The sequence below is a fragment of the Eutrigla gurnardus genome, assembly GCF_963514095.1.
Source record: "Eutrigla gurnardus genome assembly, chromosome: 17".
Classification (NCBI taxonomy): domain Eukaryota; kingdom Metazoa; phylum Chordata; class Actinopteri; order Perciformes; family Triglidae; genus Eutrigla; species Eutrigla gurnardus.
In genome coordinates, this window is record NC_139928.1 from 21,678,554 (window position 1) to 21,692,216 (window position 13,663).

The 13,663-nt window shown below is 44.1% G+C and overlaps 1 protein-coding gene across 2 annotated transcripts in view; it reads left to right on the forward strand.

Moving 5' to 3' along the window:
* The window catches only part of gatad2b (GATA zinc finger domain containing 2B), a 33,258-nt gene extending 22,988 nt beyond the window's left edge, over positions 1 to 10,270 (forward strand). The window contains exons 3-11 of one of the 2 annotated variants that reach the window (XM_084032990.1): positions 341 to 470; positions 1,246 to 1,377; positions 2,045 to 2,173; positions 2,999 to 3,163; positions 3,293 to 3,674; positions 3,757 to 3,959; positions 4,075 to 4,185; positions 4,533 to 4,740; positions 5,137 to 10,270. In XM_084032990.1, coding sequence (XP_083889116.1) covers positions 341 to 470; positions 1,246 to 1,377; positions 2,045 to 2,173; positions 2,999 to 3,163; positions 3,293 to 3,674; positions 3,757 to 3,959; positions 4,075 to 4,185; positions 4,533 to 4,740; positions 5,137 to 5,273 — 1,597 coding nt within the window. In that variant the 3' untranslated portion in view covers positions 5,274 to 10,270. The remainder of the gene's footprint in view (positions 1 to 340; positions 471 to 1,245; positions 1,378 to 2,044; positions 2,174 to 2,998; positions 3,164 to 3,292; positions 3,675 to 3,756; positions 3,960 to 4,074; positions 4,186 to 4,532; positions 4,741 to 5,136) is intronic. The other variant, XM_084032991.1, reaches the window with a different exon arrangement.
* Positions 10,271 to 13,663: the final 3,393 nt, after the last annotated feature.

A 13,663-nucleotide genomic window follows, 5' to 3' on the forward strand; every position in this document is an offset into this window, starting at 1 on the left:
TGAACCTTTACCATAAATATGATCCACACTATTCCACTCAAATTCCCCTTTGAGCAACAGCGGTGCGTTAGAGGCCGATGGCTGCACAATCAGGCTGCTTCTGTGGGTCGACGTGGAGGTGAAAGCACCTGAAATATAATATATAATAATATATAAACTCACCTGAGATATAAAGACGGGTTCATGGTTAAAGCAACAGCCTCAGAGAGGCAACGATGCTCCTCGCATCCACATCCTCCTCCTGACTCTCAAGTGAGCCTCGAAACAAAAAGCCCAGATGAAGCTGAAGATGATGAACATTGAATCTGGTAACATTTCTTCCCGTTTTCCTCCCGTGCAGCGAGGCGGACCACGACAGGCGGACTCCGTCTCCGGACGTCATCATCCTGTCGGACAACGAGGCGTCCAGTCCCAGAACAACGCCTCGCCCGGAGGAGCGGCTGCACCAGGCCAACCTGGACCTGTTCAAGGTCAGACCTGGATGTTTTCTCCTAGTTTATATTAACATATCCCAGTATAGAACTTCCCTCATCATAAACTGACCCTCACACTCCCTCACCCTGGGTTCAAATGAAGCTAATGACTCATTTACAACCATAACAGGAACGTTGTTTTCAGTAGTCCACCTTCTATCCCCCTCTCTCTCTCTCTCTCTCTCTTTAAAACACACAGCGAGCGAAGCGGCGCTCCGTAATTATCTCCGTCCAAAAGTTAAATGAATCAGTTAAAAAGATAAGATAACCCCTTATTAGGCCCACGGCGGGGACATTTATGGAATAACAGCAGCAAAGAGGATCACGCAACAAGAGGCAAAACAGAACAAATATAATAAATAAGTAAACGGTGAAGAATAAGTAAACAATAATAAAACAAAATGTATAAAACTGTGATCGTGGACAGAGTGGTGGGAGTTCACAATATAGAGTATTGTTATATTGAATACATCTTTTCCAAAACTCGCAAACAAAACATTCTGCTTGAATCCATATTAGTTGACGTTTAGCTGTTTTTATTCTCCCATGCACGCCGGTATTAACAATCAGTGTGTTGACGATGTAACTCCTTCATTAACCGATATAATAACAACATGCTAAGAAATTAAATCTGCACCTTAACCCTGATTAAAGCCGTCTACTCCTCATCACATGGGAAATTATAAACCATGATCTCAACTAGAAACACACAGTGGAACTGAAGATGGGAGCAGAAGTCCGGCGTGTTGACGGAGGTTGGATTGTGTTTCAGGGGAAGACGGGGGAGGAGAGGCAGCAGATGATCAAAGCTCTGCGGGAGGAGCTGCGTCTGGAGGAGGCTCGGCTGGTGCTGCTGAAGAAGCTCCGACAGAGTCAGATGCAGAAGGAGAACGTGGTGCAGAAGGTCAGTGCTGCTGCTGATCAACACCCCAGTCATCTTAATGATCCTCGTTCAGGAGATAAATATATATATATATAACGGCACACATGGCGGCGGCTGCACACACACTGTACTGAATGTGTGTTTAGACGATTAATAAAGTTTTTTTTAGATGATGCATTTTTAAGATGATGGAGAGGAAAGATTAACAAAGACACACCAGTGACCTTTACAGAGTGCCGACCCTGAAAGTACCATCATTTAAACAATCAAAAAGAAGCAGTAAATAATGGAGAACGTGATTAAAACTTTATTTGTTTGCTAAAGAACTCAAATACATTTTTCACATGTGGCCCTTATTGTCTTCCGTAGATTTGTTACTTTTATTAATGCAAAATCTTAATCTGGGATTAATTCATAACTAACACTACCAACAAAACACACAAACACAATTTATATTTGACATTTATGTCACTAAATATATAATTAGCATCCGCTGCTGTAGGTTAAGTTCATTCCTCTTTATATTTACTGGTTAATGTATTATTTGATATGAAGTTTAAAGGTAGCTGACGGCCGGCTCTGATTGGTCTGTTGATCACGCCGGATGTTATTGCTGTAATCTAAATGTATGTGAAGTCGAACCTCCGGGTCACACGTGTTGATCCGGGTTCATGTGGTCCTGGTCCAGGTCCCGGTGGTCCAGAACACCGCGTCCTCCGTGCAGCCTCCTCCCATCCACAGCTCTCCTGGCCTGGGGAAGATGCCTGTGAGGCCGGGCATGCACAACCCCGAGCCCCAGAACCTCCGCACTGCACAGGTGTGTCTGTCTGTCTGTCTGTCTGTCTGTCTGTCTGTCTCTCTCTCTGTCTGTCTGTCTGTCTGTCTGCCTGTCTGTCTGTCACGTAGTTTTCAACTCTAGTAAAGCGTGTAGTTTTATATTTCTTCTTGGAGACACACAAAGTAATGTGATGTCCGTTATGCAACATGAGGGTTTTTTCACCTACAACCCCGATAAAGAGAAAGTATTTCATATTATAAATCCTATCCTTCTCCTCTATTCAGGATTCAGGATCCTGTATTTTGACTATTCTTTTATTTAGAAATGTCTCCTGTGAGTCCTAATTAATTAAAATGTGACTCCTTTTAACAGTCCAAAAAGTGACATCAGCATCCGTCAGTTGAGTTCAGACAAAGCGTGATTAGGAGGCGTCCTCCTTCCTCCTGCTGGAAGTCTTTGTTCTTGCATGACGTAGCGCTGCTCCTCCATTAGATGTTGAGATGGTGTTAAATCTTCTGCAGATTCCACTGGTGTGTGTGTGTGTGTGTGTGTGTGTGTGTGTGTGTGTGTGTGTGTGTGTGTGTGTGTGTGTGTGTGTGTGTGTGTGTGTGTGTGTGTGTGTGTGTGTGTGTGTGTGTGTGTGTGTGTGTGTGTGTGTGTGTGTGTGTGTGTGTGTGTGTGTGTGTGTGTGTGTGTGTGTGTGTGTGTGTGTGTGTCTTATCAGCTTGTTTTGTATGGATGCTGGTATTCTGCCTGGTTTTGTTGCTCACTAAGCAGCTGCTGCCCTCTGCTGGCCACAATGTGTATAATGTGTTTCCTTTCATAAAACTCCTCTCTCTTTTTTTTTTTTTTTCCTTCCTGTAGGGTCACACAGTCATCAGGTCAGCCAACGCCAGCCTGCCCCCCATGTTGATGTCCCAGAGAGTGATAGCCCCCAACCCGGCCCAGCTGCAGGGCCAGAGGCTCTCCTCGAAGCCCGGGATGTCCCGCTCCAGCTCCAGCATGTCCAACGCCGTCAGCTACCAGCAGGTAAACCCAACCCGGCCATCCGCTCATCTATTTAGTCTAGCATCACCATGGTTACGATGCTAAGTTCTGAAAATGTCTTGTTTTTTATTCTGTTGCCTCTTCAAAGCCTTAAATGTGACTTTACTGTAGAGAATGTGTGTCTCCCTGCAGGCGAGTCAGCAGGTGGCGGCTTCCCAGCGCTCGGGCTCCAGTGCCATGTACATGAACCTGGCCCACATGCAGGCGGCGGGGGCCGGGGGCGTGGCCGGCGGCATGGGCGGAGCTTCGGCCGTCAGCCCGTCCACCATGTCCAGCTCGGCCGGCGGAGGGGTGAGCTCCATGGGCGACCAGGCCAGCAGCCAGGCGGCGGCCAAGCTGGCCCTGAGGAAGCAGCTGGAGAAGACCCTGCTGGAGATCCCTCCACCCAAACCGCCCGCCCCGCTCCTCCACTTCCTGCCCTCGGCCGCCAACAGCGAGTTCATCTACATGGTGGGCCTGGAGGAGGTGGTGCAGAGTGTGCTCGACAGTCAGGGTGAGCGGCTCGTCTTCAAGACGATTTAAAACTCATTCTTTGAAGGGCTTAATAACTGATGAGGCGACGCGGTCCTGTGCAGGTAAACTCAGGGGGACGCTGGGACGTATGGAGCCGTTCTTCTGCGCCCAATGCAGAACCGACTTCACCCCCCACTGGAAGCAGGAGAAGAGCGGGCGGATTCTGTGCGAGCAGTGCATGACTTCCAATCAGAAGAAAGCTCTGAAGGCGGAGCACACCAACAGGCTGAAGAACGCCTTCGTGAAGGCTCTGCAGCAGGAGCAGGTCAGCACGCCGGCCCTCGTTTATAACAACATCCATTACAAATACGTTGGCCGAGATAACGGTGACATTTGTGAACGTACTGACTCATGTCCCTCTGGATTTACCTCCATGTCAGGAGATCGAACAGAGGCTGCAGCAGCAGGCGGCCCTCTCTCCCAGCTCGGCCCCCACCGGCCCCAACGCCTCCAAGACCGACTCCATGATCCGACATCATGCGCTCCGCCAGGTACGCGTGCACGCCGTTTGTAGACTCATGAATTTCTTGTGTGCTTATCGTTGTCTATAAAGCAGCCAACCAGAACCCCTCATTTAATCACGTTAATTTATTAGAAGGGTTAATAGCTGGAAATAACATGAAATTGATTAAATTACATTTGCCTCCGAGGGCTTTACAATCTGTACGACATCCTCCATCAGATAAGGAAAGAACTGCCTTAAAACCCTTTAAACAGGAAACACAACAGAATAATTACACCACAGTAAATCCATGTGACAGAAATCTACTCTATGTTTTTACTTCATATTTGACGTAATGGGATAACTGGTTAATAAGACGTGTGCCCCCCCCCCCAGGCTCCCCAGCCTCAGGCCTCCATGCAGCGAGGTCTGTCCAACTCGGCGCGAGGAGTCCTGTCCAACTTCGCCCAGGCCTCCCAGCTGTCCGTGGCCAGCAGCCTCATGGGAATGACCAGCGCCAAGCACTGTGGCAGCGGCGGAGGCGGCGGCGGCAGCAGCAACAGAATGCAGCACGACAGCCGTCGTCAGATCTACAACATCCCAGGTACCTGCTTTACTCTCATCTACCGTCTGTGAGCCTGAATACTCTCTTTGGATCAAATGTTTAAACGCTCCCGATGCTTTTAAAACTCCTCCAAGAGGTCAGATTTGGTTTGGATTTGGTTGATTTAACCCTCGAATAGTCGATGATGTCATAGGTCATGTGACAATACACCATTTTAGGCACTTTAATGTTAGGGAACATTTTGGAGACTACTCCTAAAGCATTCAAGATTTAGGGTTTGGACTAAATATGGAATATAAATACTTGCTGTAAACTATTAGAAGCCCGTTTAAACCCAGACGTGTTATTGGTGGAGATCGAGGGACGTAAATAAACTCCAGAGTTGAAGTTGAAGTGTTACAGTGTGGTCTCTGTGTGTCTGTCTTGATCCCGCAGGGTTAAATATTGCCTATCTGAACCCGGCGGCGGTCGGAGCCCATAAGAGCTCCAGCTTAGCAGACCGGCAGAGAGAGTACCTGTTGGACATGATCCCGCCTCGATCCATATCGCAGTCCATCACCGGACAGAAATGAGCTCCGCCCAGCCTCCCTGCCCCAACACCCCCCCCACCAAACCTGCCCTCCTACCCCATACTGAAGCACTCCCAGATCAACCAACACCACCCTCTAACCCCCCACCCTTCCCCTCCTAAGCCCCGCCCCCACCCGCCCATCGCATGCAGTGCCTGTCCGTGTGCCTACCTTACACCAACCCATGAAAACCCACCAAGTCGGACAAAGACACTAAACTGTCGGTGCATCTCAAATGTTCTTATTATAGTAAAAAAAAAAAAAACTTCTTCGTTAGCGTTGTTTAACAATTATAATTCCCATTATTATCGCTGTTGGTAGCACTATTATTATACCTGCAACTACCATTGTTTTGCTTCAGTTTCGATTACTCATTATGCTTTTATTTCTTTTATAAGTGTTTGGTCCATTTTTTTTGTTTCTCTGCTGTCTTTTTACTTTGGGCAGCGACGCTGAATCATCGTAGGGGGCCACGTTTAGGCCAACCGTCACGTAGGATTTTTATTATAAAGCTCAGACCACTGCTAGGAACAGAAGATCAACAGGATGCATTCTGGTTGCTATGCAACGTAAAGTAAAACTTTGAAGCTTTGTAAAAAACGAAAAAAAAAAGTGTTAGCTCGCTAATTTGAGGTCATGTAAAATACTGATTGGGAGGGAGGGGGGGGGGTTAGCAACTACACTTGTATCAAAGAGGCGATAAGCTCCGACACGTTCGACCGGGAGTCACGGAGGAGACACCTGCCGGATAATTACTTGGAAGGACCGATCCCGATGTGATCAGAGTTTGGAAAAAGCTTTTTTTCGACTCCCGACTCACCGATCAAGAGAACGCCGTCTACAAAACTCATCCAGGACTCGCAGGGGGGGGACGATGGCACCACTCAGAGAGAAGCAAGATATTCCCTCCCATCTCACTTCCTGCCCCACCTCCCCTAGATACCCTTTGGTTTTCCCAGTATGCACAAACTGAACCCTTTCTACCCAGCAGCTCCTCTTGGCATCACGTGTTCTTTGAGAAAGTGGGGGAAAAAAACTCAAATCTGAAGGTGGAAGCACATTTTCTGCATCCAAACCACAGGTTGTGTACCTAGAGACTGAGAGATCTAGGTTCCTTTTTCTTCTTATCTTTGAGTTTTTAGATTGTTTTCTGATTGTTGACCCCCACCCGCCCAACCTTTCCTTCTTTTTTTGTTGGGGGAGGGGGGGGGGGAGAGGGTGATTTGTAAGTTTATTTGTTTGTTTGTTTTGCGGCGTCTCCTAATGAAATGGTGGCGTACCTGAGAGGTGTCAGCCCCACCGGAGACGATAATAATCATCATAGCTAAACAGAAACTATTGAAATATCTGAATGGATTATGTACAGATACCTAGCTTCAGAGGGAGAGAAAAAAAAGGATGTGATTATATCTTTTATGGGAGAGACATGGATCAATCATTGCCTCACTCCAGAGGAGCACTTTGCATATTTCCAATTGGAAAAACATTTTTTTTTAAAAAGAGGAAAAAAATAATGTTACAATTGAGAGTGGCTAGAAGGTCGGTGGAGATGATTGGACGTGAGTTTGAAGGGGGGGGTTGCTTCGCTAAGTGTCGGTCTTCTGTTAATGTTGCACCTCGAATGTCGATGTTTTCAAATCTTAAAAAAAAGAGTTTAAGGAAAGTTATTCTCCTTTTTGTTTCTTAGATATTAGTTATTAGATACAAAAACATGACATTTGTGTTGATTTGCACTTTTTTTTTTATTAATTGAACCGTTCAATCTGTAAATATTTAATTCAGAGGCAGTAAACGCATCAGCTCGTCTTCGAGTTCCAACCTGTTTCCTATAAATATATACTACACTCATTAAAGTGTACTAATACACCCCGTTTTTATGTTTTAGATGCTCATTTCAAGCAGTGTTCAGTCAAACGTGCAGTATTATCCTCTTTATTCTGGACCCATGCAACACATTTCAGTCTGATTAGTCAGATAATCGTGTGAGATTTAATTTAAACGTTTAACGTTCATGTTCACAGAGAAACACGACAACGGGGGGAACCAATAACACAAGAACGACACTCGCAGGGTCACAAGGTCATGTTGGATTCCTTCAGTTCTTCTGCGTTTTTAACAAATCTGTGCAGTTTTCACGTGTGTGTACAGGTTACACTCCGGTTCATTCCGTACTTTCTGTACGACATCGACGCTCACGTTGTCATCGGATACTTTTGGTTTAAAAACTAAAAAAAACATCGGCTCCACTTCGTGTTTAATGTAAATTCCCCGATGCTAGCACGCTGACATGCGTCGCAAACACGCCTGCAAAAACATCGCCTCGTTAACGTGTCACCGTTTGCATGTTAGCATCCCGACATTAGCATTTAGTTCAAAGCACTGCTACGCTAAAGTAAAGTAAACTCTTGTTTCGTTAAAGCTCTTTGTTCTGATTGGCTGAGGCAGAAATGTAATAAGTTAGAAACCCCCCTTTTCTTAAGGCATCAACTTTCTTTTAAATGCTAATTAGTGTTAGCTTCTCGACAACGATCTTTTTTTTATCGTTCAGCGTTATTTCTCATGGAGGCTAAAAAGCTACAACATGATTCTGTGGTTTTATCTGTAAAATCGTAAAACTCCATGTTTAAGAGAAATATTGAACTAACGATGCGTTTCCAGACGACTCGCAATGTTCAACTTCCGATCTCCAAGCGTTCCGGGAACACGACACTGAACAAACGCACAAACTGTCAAAGTGACGTTTCTTTGGCGAGTGGGAAGAGAAAATTGAATGCTTTTTTTCATGTTTTTGTTTTTTTTACTGTTTAACAAAAGTCGGAACTTTCACAGAGACCTGATAACATCGGCGACATACAAAAAAACCACGACTCAGATCTACATTGTTTGAATTAAAACACGTAGAAATATTGGGAAATCATCTCTGCCATTGGTTCTCGTAGATTTGTTGCCCGAGACGATCGTCATCGTTTGTCAACCTTCGAGACCGAATCGGGACGATGAGTCGGCGATGTTTCGGATCGGCCAATCCGATTAGTCGGCGATGTTTAGGATCGGCCAATCGTCCTGTTGGGTGATGAAGTTAAAGTTAAACACGTTACTTTGTTGTTGTTGTCGTCGTCATATTGTTCGTGTCACCGCCAACATGCGTTGTTACTCTCCGGCTGTGCGAAGGTCGCTGGTGTCGTTTGTTCCCGGTTAGTCCGGTTCTGATGGAATCCAGATCCAGATGATAGACAGCCCCCAGTGAAGTGGAAGACTTGAGGCCAAGACTATGAAACTACCTAGAGATTAGAGATTTAAACTCAATTCTTTATTATTATTATTATTTTAAACCAGGAATTATATTCCCTTTGGTGGAACCGTTGAAATTGGATGCACAGATATATTTTCATGAGTTTTTAATATCTAGGATGAAACATTTTTACTGCCACCAGTTTTGATTTTAGCAGTGCTTCGTCATGCGTCTCCTTTTCTGCTGCCAAGCTGAGGTTGAAGAAGAGAAACCCCCCTCCCCCTCCTCCTCCTGTCTCCCTGCTCCTTTTGCAGATGCATCCACACACTTTGTATTCGGACTGCAGATTCTTCTTCTTTTTTTTCCTCAAAATCCAAAAGTTTCAATTTTTTTCTCTGACGTCTCAATTGAGTTCTGTTTTTGTTTCTATTGCAGTTTAAAAAAATAAAATAAACAAATGTATTGACTATGAAATAAATGACACAATATTTGCTAGGTTTGAAGTAATAATGACTTATTGTACATAAGCATTTTCTCCTCCCTTGTACTGAAAAAAGAAATTAAATGGTTGTATATTGTGTAGAAAAAGCAAACAAAAAGCCATGAATATTGTGAAGCTTGTCATTTCGTTTTGTGATCACTGTGTATTATTGTGTAACAAATGTGCAAAATGTTTGGGATACCCCCCCCCTCCCTCCCCCCCTCCCTGAATGCATCATCATTGGGGACGTTTGCAGGAAGGTGCTCATTGGTTCAGGTCTGGTTCACTTCATTTTCTTTAGTTTGAAACTTTAAAATAACTGTTTTCCTAAATGAGATAAAAGCACTTTGAAGGTTTCACCGTTTGTGTTGGAGTCCTGAACTAATGGTTTGATCCGGGGAGGGGTGGGCACTGATGTACCAGTTTGCTGAATCGGGCTTTCTCACTGAAGGATCCACTTATCCAAGGAACCACCATCTTATTTACATATTCATATTCTGCTGAAGTCGTTTATGTTCTTTACAGCGTTGAAAGATGATATTTTAAAAAGTCAGGTTTCTTGTGTCCCCTTCTCTTTAACAGTCGAACAACCTGCACACAAAAAAACAAAGCTGCATCATCTGAAGTGAGAACATCAAAGTTAAATTATATTCATTTAAATAGGATGAGAACTTGGTCTTAAGCTTGTTATCTATAAGTTAAATCCTGTATTTTTATTGACATTTGTGGCTTTAAAAGTCGATTCAGACGATTTGATGCTATCTGTTCCACCAGCTATCGGCTCACGTCACTTAATTCCCACGACTTTCTGCTGGAGACGAGCTGACCCTGAATCAGTGATCACTTTGTTCCTGCCATACAAACATCGTATGGTCCTCTTATTATTTTGGCTTCTATTCTATTAGTTGCTGGTAACGCAGGGAAACATTTGATTTACGAAAAAAAATTTCCGTTGATGTTTTATTTTGTACGATGTTGACAGTGGTTTAAAATAATCATGGGGGAGGGAGGGGGGGGGGCGAACCGGGTGATAAAATCGACCGGGCAAACCAATTGAAGTCTTTTTTTTTTTTTTTTTTTTTTTTTTTTGCTTACATCAATCCTGACCTTTTGCACATAGTTGATATTTAACAGTCTACAAAAAAAATAAAAGAAAATAATGCTGTTTGAATACTGCCAGTTGATTGACAATTATGCATTGATTGAAAAAATAAGCTAATTTTGGAGGAAATAACTTTGTAATATTTATCTCTTGCAAGCTATGTTTAATAAAGGTTGAAACAATTTGCTTTTCAGGTGTGACTTCATTAACCTTTCTGTAACGGGACTGGGAGGGATCTTAATTAAGGGCCTTATTAATACAACAGACTGTCACTTATTTACTTTCATTGATGTAAATGAAACATGCCTTAACCTTGTATTCTCTCTAGTGGCCATCAGGGGGCGACTCCTCTGATTGCATGGAAGTTAATGACAAAATGACCATATTTTTCTCTTGATTTATTATCTCAGTAAACATGATGTTATTTTTAATATATATGTTTGTTTGTTAACGAAGCACCTTCCCTCCAGGGTGTGTGGATCCTCTGTTACCACTAGGTGGCAGCATTAAACAGTGATACGTTCATACATACAGGAGTTTCAGAGTTTCTGAAGGAAGTAACACTGAAAACAGGTCATGACCCAAATTCTGTTTTTACATTTAACCTTTCTCCAGAGACAAACTCGCACAGCAACACTTCACTGGAGTGTGTGTGACATCATAGACACCAACACACATAATATCATTTAAAAAGGCCTTCAGAGTTAGACCAGCTTTGTACCCGCACACAGGAGGACAAACATTGATCCACGTTTGAGGACTCGGTTTTTGGCACTTCCACATTAGCTTCACGTACACGATTGGTTGGATGTGTCCCAGTAGTAGAGGACAAGAGGGTTCACCTGGACAGGTGATCAGTTGGAGACCCAGCTCAGTCTCCAGATGAGATAACAGACCTGTGGGAGACTCAAAGAGACAGGAAGTCAAAGATACAGACAAAAAAAAGACTATCTCAGTCAACTCAGCAACTCCCACGCACACGCACGCACACACACACACACACACACACACACACACACACACACACACACCACAACAGAGCTGATGTCATCATGGCCACAAACGAAGGGAGCACGTCTCCATTTGATTTTCTCGCTGTCAGCAAACCAGCAGGAAACAATGTGAAGTAAAAAAGTCTTCTTCTTCTTCTTCTTCTTCTTCTTCTCCAACAAACCGTCAAAAACCTTTACCCAACATTTTCACAGAGACAATGTAAGGCCCCCCAGAGTCCGGTCTTCGGGGGTCCAGGATCCACAATGGATCCAGGTCTCTGTGAGGATGTTGGCACGTTGCTTCCTAAAGTCTGATTCCAGCCTTGTTGTTGGACCAGATGTGAGCCAGGCCAGGAGCATGCTGGGTAGTGTAATCAAAGTGCCCGGACCGCGTCAGACATGCAGACTAACTTGTTTTCACACGTTTCTTCTCCACCGTGTTGCAACACATCTTAGTCTCCAACATGTTGAGGATCTCCAACACAGGAAAACACGTTACGCAACAACAAGGCCGTGGATCTGAGGAACGGCGGCACAATGTGGGTGAGAGTGGGCGGGGCCTGCTCTCTGTTGTGCATGTGGAACGTGGCGTCCTCGGGAGTGTGTTTACACCAAAGGTCCATCTGAAGGTCGGCAGCTGGAAGACGTTGAGAGAGGTGCATGAATCCAGACTGCAGGCTCGTCGTCGTCCTCGCCGTCTGGAAAGGTCACAGACTCAAACCTGAGGTCGTTGGAAGGGAAAGTCTGCATGTTGCTGCAGCGGAGACATTCCTAGGAAAACAACTTCCCTGAAATGGAAATGTGCAAAAACAGCGTTGTGTAACCGAGTCTGCAACTTCCGTTGTGTTTTTTTTTTTGTGTGTGGTTTTGTTTGTTTCAAGGACTCACAACACCTTCAACTGAACCTGGAGATTATTTATGTTATATATACATTCCCATATATTAGTTCTCTCTTTTAAAACTTGCTGCTGCTCGGTGGAAGTCATGTTCTTTCCCTTTACATTTACTGACTGGCAGTTGAATCGGCCTTTTGTACAGTCTATGAGTGGATTAAAACACTTTACTGTATTTATCTATTTCTGATGTCAGTAGTTACTGTTTGGTCCTCGGCGGTGGGAAGAGAGACTCACTATGAAGAGGAGGAGGTACAAGCAGCCCCTCCAAATGTGGACTGCAGTCTGACGTGGTCAGTCGTTTTAGGATGTGATGATGTGTGCTTTTATTTCCTCTGGTTCCTCTGGTGTGTGCTCCATTTTTTGCAGCGTGCAGCAACTTTTTTACAGCAGTTTTCTAAGTTAAAGGTTAAAATTTTAGGAACAAGAAATGTTTTCCATATATATATTTTTATGGTCCTCATATGGGAGTGAGTTGTTGCTGAATGTGTGGAGGATTTCTTCCCAGCATGCCTCGTGGTTCCAGCCATGATTCAAAGGGAAAGTCTTGCAGATAGCAGCATGTTTGTTATGCTTGGCTCCGCTCCATCCCTCCTTCAGGGGAAACTTGTTTTGCAGTTGGTTTAGGTGCAGCCTCAGAGTGTTTACTCTGTCGCCTCGCTTGTTCTCACAGGTCTGCATTGTTCAAGTCCCACTCTGCACCACAACACACCTGGGACGCATGTGTCACCGTGTGTGCTGTGTTGGTGTGTGTCTTTTATCTAAAATCTGCTAGAAAAAGTCTGCTGCACGCTGCAAGAAGGGAGAATTTTTAGCCGGGGCGGAGCTAACAACCAAAACACTGACTAAGACATGTTTAGACAATCAGACTGAACATGAAGTAAAAAAAACACGAGTTCTGAGACGGAAATGTGGACAAGACCCAAAAACAAATGACCTTCATTTATTAAATACACAATAAACAGGACTAATTACTAGTCATTACTAATCATTACTAGTCATTATCTATTGCCCAACACGGCAACAACAGCATTTCATCTCTGCACTGCGTCTGTTTTAGAATTAATTAGAGAATACTTTTAAGGCCTATTTAAAAGTTGCTCTGAGGTCATCAGACAAGAAGCTGCTAGATGTATGACCTTTGCTGTGGCTGGTGATGGATGGTTCATAGGAAGTCATTTGATGAGGGGAGCTCCTTGATGTGATATCATTCTACGATGACCTGCCTTTACCAGAAATCACCATTATACCAAAAGTGAAAGTAGAAAGAGCAGAAAGTCCCTCCTGTGAGTGAAGTCAACGCCATTATTAAAGAATGAACAGACTTCCTCCGGGGGACGTGGGCACGCTCTGCCTGCATGCCCAAAGCATGAGCGAGGTCTTCAGCCAATCACAGGAGGCAGGCAGCAGACTTCATCCAATGAGGTGTCTGCTGGATTTCAGCAGGCAGTCATGAAGGAATTCAGCGAGAGAATAAAGAGAAGTGGAGAAAGGCTTCTGAGAACGATATTAGAATAGAACTCATTTCATGTCTACTTTTTTTTTTTACAAACTATGCAATTTATTTTTTTGTGACTTTGTTGCGACAAACTGTACTATGACTTTTTTCGTAACTTTTTTAGGCGTACAATAAAATTACTTTTTCCATTACTTTTTTTCGACAAACTATGTAATTGCTGTTTTCTTGACTTTT